The 18,893-nt window shown below is 42.2% G+C and overlaps 2 protein-coding genes across 10 annotated transcripts in view; one reads left to right on the top strand and one right to left on the bottom strand.

Moving 5' to 3' along the window:
• Window positions 1-5,636, bottom strand: part of LOC143276177 (uncharacterized) — a 116,054-nt gene extending 110,418 nt beyond the window's left edge. For all 7 annotated transcript variants that reach the window (XR_013053515.1, XM_076580602.1, XM_076580604.1 and 4 more), the window contains exon 1: window positions 5,488-5,636. Coding sequence is in view for 6 of the 7 variants with exons in the window: in XM_076580602.1 (XP_076436717.1) it covers window positions 5,488-5,537 (50 nt within the window). In the remaining variant the exon portion in view is untranslated. The remainder of the gene's footprint in view (window positions 1-5,487) is intronic.
• LOC143276179 (phospholipase A and acyltransferase 3-like) overlaps window positions 1,408-18,893 on the top strand; it is a 19,868-nt gene continuing 2,382 nt past the window's right edge. Inside the window, exons 1-4 of one of the 3 annotated variants that reach the window (XM_076580610.1) lie at window positions 1,408-1,669; window positions 13,936-14,055; window positions 16,295-16,481; window positions 18,286-18,893. The exon at window positions 18,286-18,893 is cut by the window's right edge and continues 2,382 nt beyond it. In XM_076580610.1, the coding sequence (XP_076436725.1) occupies window positions 13,938-14,055; window positions 16,295-16,481; window positions 18,286-18,532 (552 nt within the window). In that variant the 5' untranslated portion in view covers window positions 1,408-1,669; window positions 13,936-13,937 and the 3' untranslated portion in view covers window positions 18,533-18,893. Of the gene's footprint in view, window positions 1,670-13,266; window positions 13,543-13,922; window positions 14,056-16,294; window positions 16,482-18,285 lie in introns of those variants that run through there. The other 2 variants (XM_076580608.1, XM_076580609.1) reach the window with 2 other exon arrangements.

Below are 18,893 nucleotides of genomic sequence, written 5' to 3'. Positions count from 1 at the left end.
CATGCATACATGACTGCATGCATCTCAATCTGTAAGAATGGAAGCCTGGAGTGAGACAGAAGGATATCACCATACAGTGCAACATGTCCTGATTAAGTCCTCGACTCCCAACAACAGAAGCCAAACAAGGAAAGGACAGACACCCTCAGATCGTCTTTCCAATTCTACTCCACATTACCAGTGGTGCTTTTTATAAACTTCAAAGCAACTTTTGAAGTCCCTGTACTAACAAACATCTACACTCCAATAATTAAAAGATGGCATCAATAACTTCTTTTTTATAATCTACCTACTATTGTCACCCAATAGTTAAAGTGACAAACACAACTGAAAACTACAAACAAAAACAAAAAATCTACTATCATCACCCAGGAGTAAAGCAATGGGGGCAATTAAAAAAAACCCAACAACAAACAAAAAAAGACAAAACTAAACAAAACATCTCCCCACTACCATCCAAGAGCTACTGAGCCACAACAATACAGCAACAAACCAAAAACAAACTCCTTCACTCAAGCATGGAGAGAAATAGGACACCACAGCTAGCAGATCCACTGGGGGTCTCAGTCACCCTGCGGAGCTCTTGTCCCACATTATTACCAACCGCTCTGACCAAGAAAAGAGGGGCAGGAACGCATAGATCTGTTCCACAACCTTTCAGCACCAGTCATAGGACACCGGGTGGGATAGAATCTGTGCCTGATCAGAAGATCAAGTATGGATTAGCAGGTGTCTGTTCTTCTCTGACACTGGAATGAATAAACAGTTATGTTGCTCTGTAGTCTGTACGAGTGTACCATCATCTAAAACACTAAAAGTCAGGTTCAATGACTCCAGTTCTCTATACTGTCTGACTGAGGGCAAGAATCTGTGACATATATATATATATATATATATATATATATATATATATATATATATATATATATATATATATTATAAATATTCAATTTAATTTAGGTCACTGATTTGTCATGCTTACGTTCAAACACCTGTTCTATTGTTGGGTTTCTGTTGTTCACTTTTTATAGCAAAGCAGAATTAATGTTTGTTTTCAAATTAAAGTCAGTCATTTCTTTTACTGTTATCACATTATATATAGTTCAAACACCTGCTCTGTAATTCTGATGGGAATTTGTTGTATTCTCTTTTTGTTTTCTTTGTCTCATCTCGTATTGTAGAAGTAATATATCAAATATTTTCGAAACTTGGTGCACTGGTTCAGAGATAAAGAGCACTTTGCGCATGCGCATGTGTGTGTGAGCGAGCATGCATAATTGTAAATTATTAACATGCACGCATCCATGTATATGCATGGTTGTGTGTGTGCATGCATGTATCTGTGAATGTCAGTGTCTTTCGCACTGTGGTGGTGATGGTGTTGAAGATGACCGCTCCAGTTGAAGATATACTCTAACCACGCAAATCTGATCAGGACAAGAAAGACTGATCTGTGCAGCAGAAGAAACGTGGAACAGCAGAAAAGGAACACACAGAGTCAATCCACCAGTGTGACATGTGAAAGAAACTGTCATTTGCCCATCGGCCTGTTCAGCCAAAGGCAGTACTGTACCAGAATGGCAGACATGAACTAGGATTTATCCACTGACCAATGGAGGCCTATACATGTACTGCAATGCAGCATTTGGTGTGAAGCCAGCAGAATAAGGTCAGCATATATGCATGTTCTCACATCCACCAACCCCATTCCTCTAGCTTCTTCACTGCTTTCCTTATGCTGCTCATTAAAACAAAATAACTAGCAACATATTTTCCTTTAAAAAATAAAAATAAAAATTTTAAAAAATCACCATCTGAGAGTTCAAAGAAAATATGAACTAAACAGCACTAAGAAGGTAAGTGCTGCAGTGGATGGCCACACTGCTCATCAATTTTCTTCCCAGCAGGATACCACAACTCCAGTACCAGCCAACAGCTGGGCTCATGTCTGCCAGCACAAGCCTGCAGCATCTGTTGTCTGGGATTTCATCCCCTCCATTATTCCAGTGTCTGACATGAGGTCCTACAGGCCCATTTATTTTACTCCCATTTTTCATCTCACACTGCCCCACCAGCTCCCCATCCCACCCCTCAGCCACAAAGGAACAGTGTGTGTGTGTGTGTGTGTGTGTGTGTGTGTGTGTGTGTGTGTTCTGCAACAAAACACAGAGCCTTTGTTATCATGTAGAACCTAGCTGGATAGCTGGCCAAACATTACCACCATCTTGTTTCCTGAAGGGATGTTATTCAATCAAGTTCTTTTCTCTATTTTTCAAATGTTTGACATGTTGGGGTTTTTCAAAGACATGAACAATTCTTAATTTCACAGCACTTAGGAAGCTAAATCTACATTACAGATCAATGTATCACAAATCTGCAGAAATTTTATCACAGCACATACTGTAGAACTCTCTCCTCTCTCTTTGGTATCAGTATCAAGCACAATTTGTGCGAGATAAATTTGTCTAATACAATAGTAATAATTCAGTGTACCCAACAAAAAGCTATTCAGATATTCCTGTCTTTCCAAGGACTTCCCTCCAGCAGAACTTTGGTCTTGCTTCACACATCATTACATGTTTTCTTTGCTGTTGGCAACCCAGGACATTTAGGAAGTTGCATATGATTAAGTCCTGCCAGGATGCAATCATCTTTGCTTCCTGTGCTGTCATATATACACTACTTTTTTTTTTAACATTCAGAGGACCTGGATGGAGAGAAGCTGAGCAGCTTTCGTTATTTGTCAGACTGGATTTCCTTACATAATAATTTTGCCATGGACAGCTTCTTATTCTGTTATGTATTTCTTTTTTTGTTTTTTTAAGTGTTGTATGACTTTAGGTGCATACTGCGAATAGATATTGTTTAGATATTGTATAAGTGCATGCTGCACATGGATTCTTAGTTATGCATCATCCTATATGGAAAAGTCAAATGGAGGATAGTGCCTTTTAGTGGGGTGAGGGTGGGAGTGATGTAAAGTATTAAGATTCTTTTCCATCACACTGTTTCACTGTGTATCAATCAGTGCTATATATGTACCCTCTCAAGACATGTCATTTTGTTTGACAGTGACTGAGTGACCACAGGCTGTCCTGCCTTGAACTGACGAAAACCCTGTGAAGTTGACTGATTTCATCTGATCGTTGTAAACTTTTCACATGAAAATGCAACCATAGGATACTGTGACAAGGGTCACAGGGACTCCTTTTTAATTGCACTGAACACTTAATGGAGGACACACGAAAATGGATTCACAGCACACTTAGTTTTAGTTTGCAATATAAATTTCACAAGTTTCAAAAAGAATTCAAAACCAAGTGATCAAATTCAGCTGACGCATAACCTCACCAGAACCTTGTTTCAAAAGCATTCTATAAATATGAATCTTCTACATCTTGTCTTTCTTTCAAAATTTTATTTGCTTTTTCATATGAAAGAAAAAATGCCTTTTCAAGAACATGTTTTCAATAAAGAGCAAAAGATTCTCTGGCCAACTAAAATTCAAATCATAATAATTATCATATTCATAATCTCCAACTAACATTCATAATCATGTTTTGTTATCATTCTCAATATAGAATACTGATGCATACAAAATAATAACAATAATAATAAATCAGAAAATAAGACACTGAATGACTGAAGAAGTGATAGTCTGAAAAAAAAAAATTATACTTTTCACACACTTCCTCTTTCTGACACGTTTATGACAAACTGTGATGTGTGTGTGTGTGTGTGTGTGTGTGTGCGTGTGTGTGTGTGCGTGGTGTGTGTGTGTGCTTGCGTGTGCTTGTGTGTACTGTGTGTGCATGCATGTGTGCATGTGATGCGTACATGTATACATGTGTGATTGTGTGTGTGCAAGTGTCACAATGCATGTGTAATTGTAAGAGAGAGAGCCCGAGATCACATCTGACTGAAGTAATCTGAATTTGTTGGGTGGGACTGAGTCAAAAGCAAGATATCTGGTAATTTTACAACCTTGTATCTCACTGAACACATGTTTAAATACTATATATTTATAACTAAAACAGGAAATTGGTTAGAAATAGGCTTGCTGATTGCTTTACAACAATTATTTTCAAACCGAATAACAAGTCAATCCTTTTTATACTAAATAACAAGTACATCAATTTCCTTGCATTTATTGAGGGCAAACAGATCAAATCGATTTTATAACAAATAACAGCTGCAGATACACATTCAAAACCAAAATGCTTGTGGGTCATCTGACACTAAAAGTAATGTTTTACTAAAAATAAGAAACATGATTAAATGCTAGTCATGTACAGTTTTATCTCCATATCAGAAATCAAAGTTGCGCTGTGGACATGCTTTATGTTCCATGGCTCAAGTCAGTGGATCAGGTGCATACATGCATACTACTATTACTAGCAGTAGTACACACACACACCCACACACACACATACACACATCACGGAACACACACACAGAAAACACACATTCATGTATACACACTTTTTGGGAAACACACACACACACACAATTTATAGTAATGTATACATGAATGCATAGTACACACACACACACACACACACACACACACACACACACACACACAAAACTGCATGGAGAGCCCTTCTGAAATCAGGCATATGACTACATTTTTGAATCAGCTTTTCATGTGGCTTTTCCTCCAGTTGAAGCATTTGAAGATAAAAGAAACAAGCCAGAACATCAAAAAATCTCATTTCTTTTTTCTGTTGTTCTTTTTTTGTTTCTTTGTCTGTTCTTGTTTTACTTTAGGTTAATAATTAAATTCATTTACAAAGGTAACTATTCAAAAGCAATGTGACAGAGAATGTGTACAATCATTTTTCACCAGTTTGGCAGACAAAAACAATGCAGTGAGTGTTTTATTTTTACAAATCATGTATTTCAAATTTCACATGCACAAACTGAAATGCAGTAAATCTGACTTGTTAGACTGATTCATCGCTGCTGAATCTGTGAATGAAAGCCAGGGGCATCAAAATCAAATTCAAATTTTGACTTAGTTTAACCGCAAAAGATGGACAGATGCGCACCACCGAACCATCCCATTTTTCACTTTCCCCGTAACTTTTGATCAACACATATTTCTGTCAGCGAACTGTGTGGATTACATATAATTATAACATTTAAATGATGAATATGATCCAAACCCTTAAAAATCACAGGAAGTCTGTCACACCGTCACCGAACATCGGCAACTCGAAGAATCTTGTTCAACTGAAAATCAACTCAGTTCGTCAAACGCCACCTTCTGCTACAGTGTGCTCATGACACATACACAACGAAGGTCAAGATCATTTAAATTTGCCGCCAGGTGTACACAGTCATGTCATATTCAGATCAAAACAGTCTTTTCCATCTCAAATTTTCAAACGCAGCGACAACAATGCAAACACCGTAAATGACGTGCAACAAGAGAGGAGATACACGTCAACAGAATTTTGTAAAATTACACTCTGCAAATCTTACCTGCCATCAAAGTCTAGCGGCAGTGTGGGGTCGTAACCCCTCGACTCCATGTCTCACTGGCGACAGGTAACAGCTACCTGTGTTCACAGAACACTGTCATTCGCCCGTGTCAACACAGTCTTTTTAGCTCCGCCGATCATTGTGGAAATTAAAGTCGATTCTTTCAAATGCGCATGCGTCCCATCTCCGATGCTCAGTGTCGGGATCGTTCGTATTTTTCCGGGCAGCAGCAGCAGCCGACAACACACCTTCCATTCAACCGAGCGATCGAGGATCCACACATCACCCGCGTTCTCTGCGGCCGTTGGAAAACTTGAGGTGTGCGCGAGCTGTGTGTGTGTTGTGTGTGTGTGTGTGTGAAGAAACGGTTTTTTGTTTTGTTGTTGTTTGGTTGGTTTTTTGTAAATCCAACACTTTGTTCAAAGCAACAATGCGTGCTTCACAGCCATTAGTGAAGTATGCAAGGTTTGGAAAGGGACTGGAAATACATGTTGGTAAGCTGAATTTACTTCCAAAACAAATTTTATCTGCAAAAAGTGCCAGTCTCGCATCTATTGCCGTCTGCAGAAACTCAGAAACATCAGAGTCAATCAAAAAATACTCAGAACGATTTTATAGATGCTTTATCGAATATGTTTTAACTTTTTCTTATACGAGCGTAGTATATGCTGGTATGGATCGACTGAGGTCTCACTGTGAACTTGAACTGAGACGGAATACTAGTAAGAATATGCTTAACAACTGAGATCAGTTGTGAATGTGTGCAGTAAGGTTGTGGGTGTGAGACAAGGCAGTTTGTGTGATTTGTACAATCAGTGTCGGTCAGAGCGGTAGTCGACAGAAAAAACCCATGCATTTCAAGCGACACCTGACGGCCATACTCGCAAATAGTGACCTAATATGAGTGATTACTGATCAACTTTTACCTTCAGGCAAACCGGCGTTTCTGTGTTCCAAAATTTAAAACAAACAGAACTAAATTCAGCTTTATTCCTACGTCAATCCAGCTATTAAACAACAATAACTGATAATCAGATGTATGACTGAAAATGAATGCCGGAGTGTATGTGCATCATTATGACATTTTAAAGTAGGTACACTGTGAATTGCATACCGTTGTTATTATCAGTGCTGATGTCTATCTCAGCTTTTTGTAGGGTATACACTATATATGTCTCGTATCCTTTAACTGTTATTATTATTGCACGGCTGACGTGTATGGCTGTGATCAGTAGTGTATGTATGATTTACTTTAAACTTAAAAATATATCTACCTCTTTCATTTACAAAATCTGCAGTTCCATCTGCTTCCATTAGAAACGTTTTATATGACAATGAACTTGCGTTTGAAATAGTTCAGAGTTTAATTAGGAGCCCCATTGGCTCTTTTCGTAAATTAACCCGCGGTGTTCGCCAGTTTAATTTTTTTTTTTCTTCAGTTTTTTTCTAATTGAAGAGAGAGGAATCGGGAAAGCAGTGATGCTTTAAGGCATGGGTGGGGTGGGGAAGGTGATGGAGTTTCGTCTAAAATCACAATTGTGGATAGACGTTAAACAAAAGAACGAACGAACAACACAGAGAGAAACATAAACGCACACAGACAGACATAGGGCCTACACAGAAACACACACTGGCACACACACACACACACACACACACACACACACACACAGTTGAGAGGTAGGTGAAGACAGAACGGGGCATGATTGGGTCTAAAAAACGCCAAACCCCTTTGTGAAGAGGGGCACTGACATATGATCACAACGACACATTTCGCTCCAGATCTAAACAACGTATACCGTGATGCAATTTGTTGCATTGGAGGCTGGCGAAAATTATGTCCATATGTAGCCTAAGTGATGAAATGAACATGATGATGATGATGATAATGATACGGGTACTTGGGCTACATAGCGCTTATCTTTGATAGGAGACCACTGAAGCTCAAAGCGCCATAGCAAAAAGAGAATCATTTGCACAACTTGAACAGGCTGCTTATCCGGGTAGAGCCGGCTGACAGCTGCCACTGGGCGCTCATCATTCGTTTTCTTGTCATTCAGTCAGCTTTCAGTCACGCACACATACACACTAATACAGACATGTAACATTTGGCATGTGTGACCGTTTTGCTTATCTACTCCACCATGTAGGCACCCATACTCCGACGGTTTTCGTAGTTGTGCATGCTGGCCACGGTAGGCCTATGTTCTTGTTTCCGTCAGTAACCCCGGCACCAAACGCTGACATTGCCGGATTACACCGGGATCTTTAACATGCGTATTTGATTTTCTGCGTGCGTGTACACACGAAGGGGCTTCTGGCACTAGCAGCTAGATCGGCATATGGGTTGATCTGGGAGATCCGGGGAAAATATCCACCCAGCAATATCCACCGGCATTTCTTCCCCTCCATTCTGTGTGACTGGCGGAGTGAACGTCCACGTCTTGTGAAAGCTACTCATTTCATCTTCAGAGGAAAAAACTGAAGTGGATATTGCCCTCCATCCTTTACCCACCGGGCGCCGTTACCGAGATTCGAACCGGGGACCGTTTCAGTCTCAGATTGAAAATTAAACGTTTTAACCACCCAAGTTACACTCGGCTGTTGCGCCCATCAACGAACCTGAGAAAGATATATTTCTCAAACTATATAAAGCATTAGTTAGATCATATGTAGAATATGCATGGTATTATATATTGTGCGGTGGCACCCATACCTTAAGAGACAATCCGCCGCAATAGAAAGGGTCCCGTGAAAGAAGGGCAACTAAATTATCAAAAGAATGCAAGAACATGAGTCATCAACAAAAGACTTACATACTTAAATCTACACTCACTAAACAGTGGAAGATCAAGAGGAGATTTGATCGAAACCTTTAAAATATTAAATAACATAAATGATGTAAATCCAAGACATATCTTTGGAACGTCGGATTATGATAGTACAAGAAACTCAGTAAAGAAAATTTGTTTAGGACACTGCAACAATAGATAAAATTCATTGGCTAACCGAACTGCACAAAATAATATGGAATACACCACCAGCCGAAGTTAAACTTGCACAAAATACTAACACGTTAAAAAATCTCCTTGACACCAATACTGACCATATTAAAAGAAAAAAAAGATTATATGATGAATGAAAAAAAGTTATTGCAGAAGTGTACTTGCGAATCCCGCCCAACAACAAGAAACAAAAGAAGAAAATAAATAAATAAAATAAAAGGAAAGAAGTGAAGATGAAGATTCGATGGGGGTATAAAAAAAAGGCCGAGAGGTCTTGGCATATGATCTGCCAGTCCCTACAACTGGTGGTGGTGGTGTGTCCATCGAGATCGATGATGACCATCGTTGTCATCCAGCTGGGGGATGGGGGGAGGGTGGTGGTGGGGTGGGGGGAGGATGCTCATGAATCTATCTGTGAATGCGCAGATGGCTGAATAGTCCAATCTGCGCACGAAATGTTCGCTGACAGTTGGGGCAGACAAAGACAGGCATACCACTGTCAGGGAGCTTGTTTGCCCGTGACTTTCTGGCCTGCCTCTTCTGAACAGCTGCAGCAGTCCTGTTGGCCTCGCACAACTTGGCGCCTTTGTGCACAGCAGCGCGCCATTTGTCACGGTCCACTGCAGATTCCTCCCAGGAGTCAGGGTTGATATCAAACGCTTTCAGAGAGACTTTCAGAGTATCTCTGAAGCGCTTCTTCTGACCTCCGTGTGATCTCTTCCCTTGTTGCAGCTCGCCATAGAAGAGCCTTTTGGGCAGCCAATGGTCTGGCATGCGCGCCACGTGTCCAGCCCAGCGAAGCTGGGACTGCATCAGGATGATGAAGATGCTGGGAAGGGTGGCTTTTGCGAGCACCTCTGTGTCTGGGGTCTTGTCTTGCCACTTGATGTTCAGTAGCTTCCTGAGGCATGTTGTGTGGAAGTGGTTCAGCTTCTTGGCATGTCGTTGGTACACTGTCCAAGTTTCGGAGGCGTACAGTAACGTGGGGAGAACTACTGCTCTGTAGACCTTTAGCTTGGTCTCAAGACTAATGCCTCTTCTGTTCCAGACATTTGCATTGAGTCTACCAAAAGTTGCGCTTGCTCTTGCAATCCTGACGTTCACTTCATCGTCGATGGTCGCATTTCGTGACAGTGTGCTGCCAAGGTATGTGAACCGCTCCACCGCACTGAGTCTCTGACTGTTGACTGTGATGTTGGGCTCAACGTAGGGTTTCCCTGGGGCTGGCTTATGGAGAACTTCAGTTTTCCTCGTGCTGATGGTAAGGCCGAAGTTCCTGCTGGCAGTGGCAAACTTGTCGACGCTGAGTTGCATGTCAGCTTCAGATCCAGCGTTGAGGGCACAATCATCAGCAAACAAAAAGTCTCTGATGATGTCTGTCATGATCTTCGTTTTTGCTTGAAGCCTTCTGATGTTAAACAACTTGCCATCTGTTCGGTACTTTAGGCCGATTCCAACATCGCCATCTCTGAAGGCATCAGTAAGCATTGCAGAGAACATGAGGCTGAACAGCGTTGGAGCCAGGACGCAGCCTTGCTTGACACCATTTGTGACAGCAAAAGGAGCAGATGTTTCGCCTTTGTCCTGGACTCGAGCCTGCATGCCTTCATGGAATTGGCTGACCAAGGAAATACATTTCCGAGGACATCCATGCTTGGCCATGATCTTCCACAGTCCCTCTCTACTCACGGTGTCGAAGGCCTTAGTGAGGTCGACATAGGTGGAGAACAGATCAGCATTTTGCTCCTGACATTTCTCTTGCAGCTGCCTTGCAGCAAACACCATGTCGGTGGTTCCGCGCTCTTTCCGGAATCCACATTGGCTCTCAGGCAAATGACCTTGGTGAAGGTGTGCTGTGAGGCGGTTTAGTAGGATCCTGGCAAGTATCTTGCCTGCGATGGAGAGCAAGGAAATGCCCCGATGGTTATCACAGGCTTGCCGGTTCCCCTTTTGCTTGTACAAGTGAATGATAGATGCATCTTTGAAATCCTGGGGGATCGTCTCTTCTTTCCACATGAGTGAGTACAGCTGATGGAGCTTCTCAGTCAGCACAGTGCCTCCATCCTTGTAGACCTCTGCTGGTATGGAGTCTGAGCCAGGTGCTTTGCCACTGGATAGCAGACGGATTGCTTTCTAGGTCTCAAGAGGTGTTGGCGGATCGTCCAGTGCTTCGTTGATGGGAACTTGTGGGAGACGGTCTATGGCTTCATCATTTATGGAGGAAGGGCGATTTAAGACACTGTTGAAGTGCTCAGCCCAGCGTTTGAGAATTTTCTCCTTCTCGGTGATCAAGTTATTCCCATCTGCACTGAGGAGGGGGGATGATCCTGAGGATGTGGGGCCGTAGACTTCTTTTAAGGCATCATAGAACCTCTTCATATCGTGCCTGTCAGCATATCCCTGGATCTCATCAGCTTTGTCACTCAGCCACTTATCCTGCATCTAGCGTAACTTTTGCTGAACAGTCCTGCGGATGGCATCGTACGCATCCTTTTTTGATGTGGACTTTGGGTTGCTCAGGTAGGCTTGATGCAGACTGCGTTTCTCATCCAGAAGCTGCTTGATTTCATCACAGGTTTCATCAAACCAGTCTTTGTGCTTTCTGGTCATGGGTCCCAGGGTCTCTGAAGCTGTACTATAGATCAGCTCACACAGGGTCCTCCAGTCAGACTCCACATTCTGGTTGTCCAGAGAGGCGGATTCCAGACGATCTTCCAGCAGCTCCACAAAGGACTGTTTGATGGTGATGTTTTTCAGCTTAGCGATGTTGAGCCGTTTTGGAGCCTTCTGGCCTTGGGGGCGTCTCTTGGGCTGGATTCGAATATTCAGCTTCGAGACTACAAGGCGATGGTCTGTCCAACACTCGGCGCCGCACATGGTCTTTGTTACACGTACATCTTGCCTATCCCTTTTCCTGACGATGACATAATCGATGAGATGCCAATGCTTTGAGCGAGGGTGCATCCATGACGTCCTGTTACGGGTAGGGAGGCAGAAAACTGTGTTGGTTATCAGCAGTTCGTGCTCTGCACAGGTCTGAAGCAAAAGCAATCCATTTGGGTTGCAGTGGCCCACACCGTGCTTTCCAATCACTCTATCCCAGGAGATGTAGTCAGAGCCAACTCTAGCATTGAAGTCCCCAAGAATGATGAGCTTGTCTGCTTTAGGGATAGCAGCAATGACAGAGTGGAGGTCCTCGTAGAACTTCGCCTTCACTTCATCCAGGTTGGTCATGGTTGGGGCGTAGGTACTGACAATGGTGAGGTGCTTCTGGCCAGATGCCAGTGGGAGTTTCATGGTCATAAGCCTATCGTTGACTCCCTTTGGGATTCCAGCTAGCTTGCTGACAAGTGCTGTTTTTACTGCAAAACCAACGCCAGCCTCACGTCGCTCTTCGCTTCCTCGTCCACTCCAGAAGAAGGTGTAACCAGATCCCTGTTCACAGAGCTCGCCTTCGCCTGCAAGCCGAGTCTCACTGAAGGCTGCGATGTCAATGTTGTATCTGGCGAGTTCGGATGCAACTAGTGCCGTTCTCCTTTGGGGTCTGTCCGCATTATCTCTGTCCAGGAGAGTCCTTGTGTTCCAAGCACCAATGGTGAGAGGAACGATCCTTGTTTTTTTCTTTTCTTTCTTGTTGTCTCGACCGCTGATGTAGGGTCCCCGCCAGCCGCGGTATGCTGGCCAGGGTGATATGGAGCAGGCAATTTTTAGGGCACCTTTTCTCGCCCCTTCCTCATGCCAGGGAGGTGAGCAGTGCATTCCTAAGAGGGCTGCTCAGACGCTCAGACGGCTGCCGAGCTCCATCGCTGCTCCTGTCGACGAAGAACGACCCTATGGCCTGAGCCGCCTGCGTGCAGGTCTGCGGCTGCGACTGCCAGTGTACCCACACCTGTCGTTTCGTCGCTCGCCTGTCGCCACAGGACTTGGAGGTGATGAAATGATGAAGGATGAAAGGTCATTTTGGATGACTGATGACTTGCGCGATGAGTTTGTTTAAAGTGAAGAGGAGTTGCGCAACGTCGACCTCACTCTCTCGTCCGGGTCCACCAATTTCCAGTGGCAAGACTAAGTCGAGACGACTGGAGGATGAGCACGAATGCAGTGGATGACCAAGATATCCTTTCGGTGTCTCATCTTGCTCTCTGCACTCCACAGTGCGTTGCTGTAACCGCCTTCCTCTCCGTTGAACCGATAGGTTTCTTCTGCAGATTCTGCCGGATCCAGACTTCGCATGCATGGGTAGACACCACTGACCTATAAACATAAATACGATCTCAGTGGTAGACACACCCCGGGGGCCAACTGCGTGTGGCATGCACACAGCACGGTGGAGCTAGATGGCCGTTGGTGGCTCTCCTGAGCCAACGCCCTTTTATGGATCTCCATAAGGGTGTCTAGCCACCCGCCTCACCAGTCCCGGAAGGGAGCGGTGGGAGTGCCGGTTTAGTCGCCGGCAACCCGACCCTGAACAGGTTGTACTGGATTACAGGTTACCAGTAGCAGATCTAATTACCTGACCCTACAACTACTACTATGAAAAAGGAGGGAAAAAAGACTCAGAAAAAAGTCAAAGGGTGACAAACACATACAGACAAACACTAGTATTACGTAATAATTTAATTCATTGTGTAGTAATGTATCGATTCAACATGACTTGCTTCAACTTTTTTTTTTTCGCGTACAACTGGGAATTTGTTTATCTCTGATGACAAGGAGTTGTGTCCCTGTGCTTTTCTTCTGTGGTTTCTACGGTGAAGAGCTGCTGCTGTCGAAAACAAACCCACATTGTGTCCAAGACGGCATGATGTGAAGTTCTCTCTTTTACTCCATTCTCTGTCTCTTTAGTCATATTTATATTATCTAACCGCGGCAATATAGCTGGTTTCACAGCGTTATTTTGACAGCTAATCGCTACAGAAGGAGATTTGCTTTTAATAGACTTTGATTGTCGTTGTCACGCGCATTGATTTTCTGACGTATCTAAGAAACTGAAAGAGAAACTACATCGCGTGATTGACGGGTTCATTGTGAGAGACCATACAAGTACAAGGTGAGAGTACATGACATCAGACTGTTTTGGCTTTCATGATTTGTTTAGATCATCTGCTGATCTAGAGAGGTCTTTTCTTTTTTTCTTTCTGTTTCTTTTTTTCTTACAGCAGGCTTCTATTAGATTGCTGACAGTATTGAATGCTGCCGTGAGCCGATAACCGTTCAACGTTCAAAGATTCGTTTCTATAGTTGTTTGCTGGTGTTGTGAAATGTGAACTAATGACGACAAGCGTTGATCTGTCTCAGTCAGTTTGCCAGTTTCTCTCTCTCTGTCTGTCTGTTTGTCTCATTCACACACAGACACAGACTCTCTCTCACGCTCTCACTCACATTTCCATCAAATGATCAGACACCACATTAACTCTGTTGCCATTTAAGTTTTTCATTTCAGAGATGTCAAAGACATCACGGGAGGTTCAAACCTACAACCTTCAGCTTCTGGAGCAGCTGGAGGTGGGAGATCTCATCCAGTTTCCCCGTGGCCTCTACTCTCACTGGGCTGTCTATATAGGTCAGGATAACCTATTTTATTTACTGTGTCCAGTATAATCCGGCTTGCAAATATTTGTTTATCTAAAGAACTTACGTGCTCAGTGTCATCAGTTTGAGGGTTAAAAAAAAGAAAGTTTGTCACATTTCAAACACGACCAGATTATTTTATCTTAGACCTTTTAAAAGAGAAAATAATCCAGTACACATTAAAAAGTTCCATTGTTTAATGAGTCTTTAGATAAAAAGCACTGAGATCTTGAAAATTGTATGTTAATACTTTTTTTTGTTTGTTCTTTTTGTTGTTTTTTTTTTTTTGGCAGAACATTATTATATTGGCAAATTCAGAGGCATAAGCACATTTCCTGACATTTTCTGTGATAACTCATGCATGTGTTACTTTCTTTTTATCTGTTTGTATATACTATGTATGATGAATATTGTGTTTATTATATTTATTTTTGTATTTCAGTCCTCATTTAAGAAAGTAATGAAATGGAAAGTGCAATGATACGGCTGTACTTGTGCCTTACTTTAACTTCCACTTTTTTTTTCAGGTTTCATAGGATCATAATTGCTAGAGGTATACATACATACATACATACATACATACATACATGCATATATTTTTTTTTCTTCTTTTTCTTTTCATAATTTTGCTCAACAAGAATTTTTTCATACCTGTTGTGGACCCCCCACCCTCTCCCAGCTCCCCATGAGGATGCCAGGTCTCTTCAATATATCACAGTATCCCCCATTTTGGAAAATCTGTGCTAGAATTTTTCTTTTCTGTTGCTCTCTTCATGTTTTGATTTTTCCCTTTTCTTCTGTTTTCTTATTTTCAGCCTTTTACCAATATTTCTTCAAGAAACCTTAGAAAGCCTGGATAATGATAAAAAAAAAAGAAGAAAAAAAAAGAGTAAAAATTGGAGGGTGGAGTGGGGCTAGATGATTGAGCATTCTTACATGATATCTTTTGTGTGTCCAGGAAACATGAATTAGTTGCCTGCTGGCTTTTTTTTTTGTTTTGTTTTGTTTTGTTTTGTTTTTGGATTGGTATACCTGACAGGGCTTCCTACAGTTGGTTTGCTTAGAGAGTCCACAGGACTCCCACTCAGTTATTCTAGGGAGTCCTCATGTGGTTCTAGCGAGTCCGATCAGTCGCAAGTCAAGAAACTATTTTTTCATCCAAACACAGACATGCACACAGTGAGAGAGAGAGAGAGGAAGAGTGAGAGGAGTGAACCACTGAAAACAAAAAGCTGTACAAGGACGATATTTGAAAGTTTGTCGATCCTGTCACAAACGCATTTATTTCCCAGGAGTTGCAGGATGACCTGATTGTGAATTTCACACAAGTTCTGCACTTCATTACATGTGCGTCTTCAACGTACTGCAGCCATTTGAATTCTTACTCTCATGAAGGTTGACAAGTGCAGTTTTACTTTTTAGGTGATCTGTCCCCGTTTGAAACAGGCTGATTGATGTCGGTTGATTCAGAATCAGCCTTTTTGGTAAAGTCGCACTTTAGCATCCTGAATTAATTTCCTCCTTTTTGTATTGTTTGCATTTTGGAGCATGAAGCCAGTGGAGGCATTCTGATTTTGAACGGTATCAGAGAATATTCAACAAGCCTCGTGAGCGTAATGTAAATGGGCAACAGTTTTCTGTAAAGGGAGATACAACACAAAAGTATTGAACTTTGCAGCAGTCACCGATACTACGAAGATGACATGCAGACCGAAAACTAGTGAAAAGAGAAGAAGCAAGCACTGTTTTTTGACCGTGCTCGTTCATGATGACGATTTTATAGTGTGTCCCGTGGACTCCCTAGCTGAAACTGCAGTGCATCCTCTCTCATTTTGGAGAGTCAGGGATGCACATATGTGCGTTAACGGAAGCGCTGGGACCTGTTGTATATAATTTTGTGGGTTTTTTTGTATAATTATGTTGGTATTTAGGATGTGTTTCCTTTAATCCTCAGGTGAAAAATTGACGGAATAGCCAACATCAGAGGCATGTCTCAGGTTTAAGTGCATGAATATGAGTGTAATTTTGCATCAAAATTACTTTTTCAGGCTGGTTTTTTGTTTGTTTGTTTTGTTTTGTTTTTGTTTTTTTGCTGTGTTTGTTGGTTTTTTCTTTGTTTTTTCAGGTTCTGCAGAATCATTATTAAAAGTGTTTTCAGTCCTGATATAGCCTTATGTGGGCTATAGACAACAATTATAATAAGAATAAATATATCCTCTGCCCTCTCTCAGGTGAGGGAGAAGTGGCTCACTTGGCAGGTGACGGGGATGACGGCATCGATGGCAAATTTGACTCCACTCACCTGTTCACCGTCAGTGGACGCAGCTTCAGGAAAGCCTTTGTCAAAGTGGACCGCTTTCTGGAGGTGGCAGGTAACAGCAAGGCAGTCCGGAACAACAGGAAGGACAAAGAGTTGACGTAGGTGCACAAGAAAGGACGGTTTCAGTTTCGGTTTCAAGGTGTCAAAGCATGTGGACTGATTCATGTACACTATACAATATTTGCTTTAAAAGAAAAAGTAACATTTGCCTGATCTTCACAAAGGTCCAATGATTTCGTCAGGCCTTGAGAACCTACCCGGAAAATAAGATAGTACCTGAAGTGGCTGTTGGTGTGTTGAGGAGTGGAGCTGTGAGAGGAAGGGATGTGAGAGGAAGTGTGTGTGTGTGTGTGCCTGTATATGTGTGTGCATGCCTGTGTGTGTGTGTGTGTGTGTGCTTGAGCGCATATTGTATGTGTGTGTGTGTGTGCGTGCACGCGCACACGTGTGTGTGCATGTGTGCTTTAGTGCATATGCATGCTTGTATGTGTGTGTGTGTGTTGAGTGCACATTGTGTGTGTATGCTCAAGTACATGTGAATATGGGTGTGTGCATGTGTGTGTGTGTGTGTGCCTTAGTGCATATGTGTGAATTTACATGTGTGTGAGTGTATGTTTGTTCACATGCACACATGTTTATACACATACATGGTTGTAGTTTGTGAGGGAGATTTTTCAGATTTCTTTTTCATAGATAAAATGTAATGGAAACATTTTCCATATTGTTTCATTATGGACCTTTGAATTTGATCCCTGGTTTTATTTTGGTTAACGCCGTACCACAGAAACTGAAAAAAAAAGATTAACTAAAATTACTAGTTTGGGCTCATGTGTGTAAACAATGTAAGCCGATATTATAACCCAGTGTTTTGGTTGTCTCTGTGTAATAATAATAATAAATAATTTGATGCTCTATCTCCGGAGAACGCAGAGCGTTTATAAATACAATTACACATACATATATTCATGCAGATACACTTATTAACATTCATTTGCCTGTACACATCACAAAATAAACAGGTCACACACACACACACACACACACACACACACACACACACACACACACACACACACACACCAGGCATTCATACTGATACAGTTCCATTCCTTTCTCCATCCACAAACAATCGCAGACACACAGGGCAGGAAAACTAATCGTAACAACTGTGGAAAAGGTGAGTTTTGAGAGCTGATTTGATTGAGGACAAAGACTGAGCATGTCAGACAGAATAAGAGAGTAGGTTCCAGATGACAAGTCCAATGAAAGAGAAAGCATGTTTCCCATGGAGTTTCTTTTGCCTGTTTGGTATATGGAAAATGCGAATTTCAAAGGAGGAACGCACAGACCAAGATGGAAAACAGATCTGGAGGAGTTCCTGGAGATAAGGAGGAGCAGAGCCAGAGATAATACTATAACAAATAGTGGCAATTTTGTACTGAATTCTGAAAGAAACAGGCAGCCAGTGCAGTTCTGCAATGAGATGAGAGATGTTGTCACGTTTGCGTGCCTTGTAGACAAGGCGGGCAACACAATTCATCACTTTTTTAATTTTTTCAATGTACTTCTGGGAGACCTGCTAACAGAATATTGCAGTAATCTAACCGTGAGACAACAAGGTATGTAACAAGGGTCTTTGTTGCGTCAACAGTCAAAAATGGTCTGATAGAAGCTATTCTGCGGATTTCAAGGTAGGCAGCTTGGCAAATTTTTTAAACCTGATCTTTCAATCCGTGTGTCCATGTGTTTGTGTGTTTGTATGTTTGTGTCCATGGTAAACTTCAACAGATTTATTCTATCTTGAAATACTGGTCTGTTGACACAATATTTGGCTGGAAAAAATCAGTACTTCACACATATTACAATTATATTGACATGCACCTTTTGTCTTCCTTGTTCCAGACCGCTGCCAGCCGATCGCATCGTTGGCAACGCCTTGATGAAGCTAGGGGAGGTGGGCTACAACGTGTTGTACAAGAACTGTGAGCATTTTGCTTCATGGTGTCGCTATGGGGAAGAGAAGAGTGATCAAGCAGACAAGGTGCTGAAAGGACTATCAGTCGTTACTGTTGCAGCCACTGCTGCCAGTATGGTCGTTGGTCTGGCGAGAGGGGCAAAGCTCATCAGCAAGAAAGATCGCCACAACTGACGGATTGATTGATTGATATGGATACTTACACAGTGCCTATCCCAGGTCAGAAACCAGGCAGCAAGTGCTTTATGAACATAATGTCATTTGCACAACAGGATGCATGCCTGGTTAGAGTTGACTGAGAGCTGCTTTTAGGCACTCATCATTTGTTGCTGTGTCAGTCAGGTTCCGTCTCACACACACACACACACACACACACACACACACACACACACACACCACACAACTCTCTTGTTGCTGTGGATTCTTTTATGTGCACTGAATGCATGCAACACATGGGACCATGGTTTATTGTCTCATCCAAATGACTACTCTCTAGACCACCACTCAAGGTCCAGTGGAAAGGGAGAAAATTCTG

This window comes from Babylonia areolata, chromosome 31 (genome assembly GCF_041734735.1).
Source record: "Babylonia areolata isolate BAREFJ2019XMU chromosome 31, ASM4173473v1, whole genome shotgun sequence".
NCBI classification, from domain to species: domain Eukaryota; kingdom Metazoa; phylum Mollusca; class Gastropoda; order Neogastropoda; family Buccinidae; genus Babylonia; species Babylonia areolata.
This window is presented reverse-complemented; position numbering and strand designations above follow the sequence as displayed.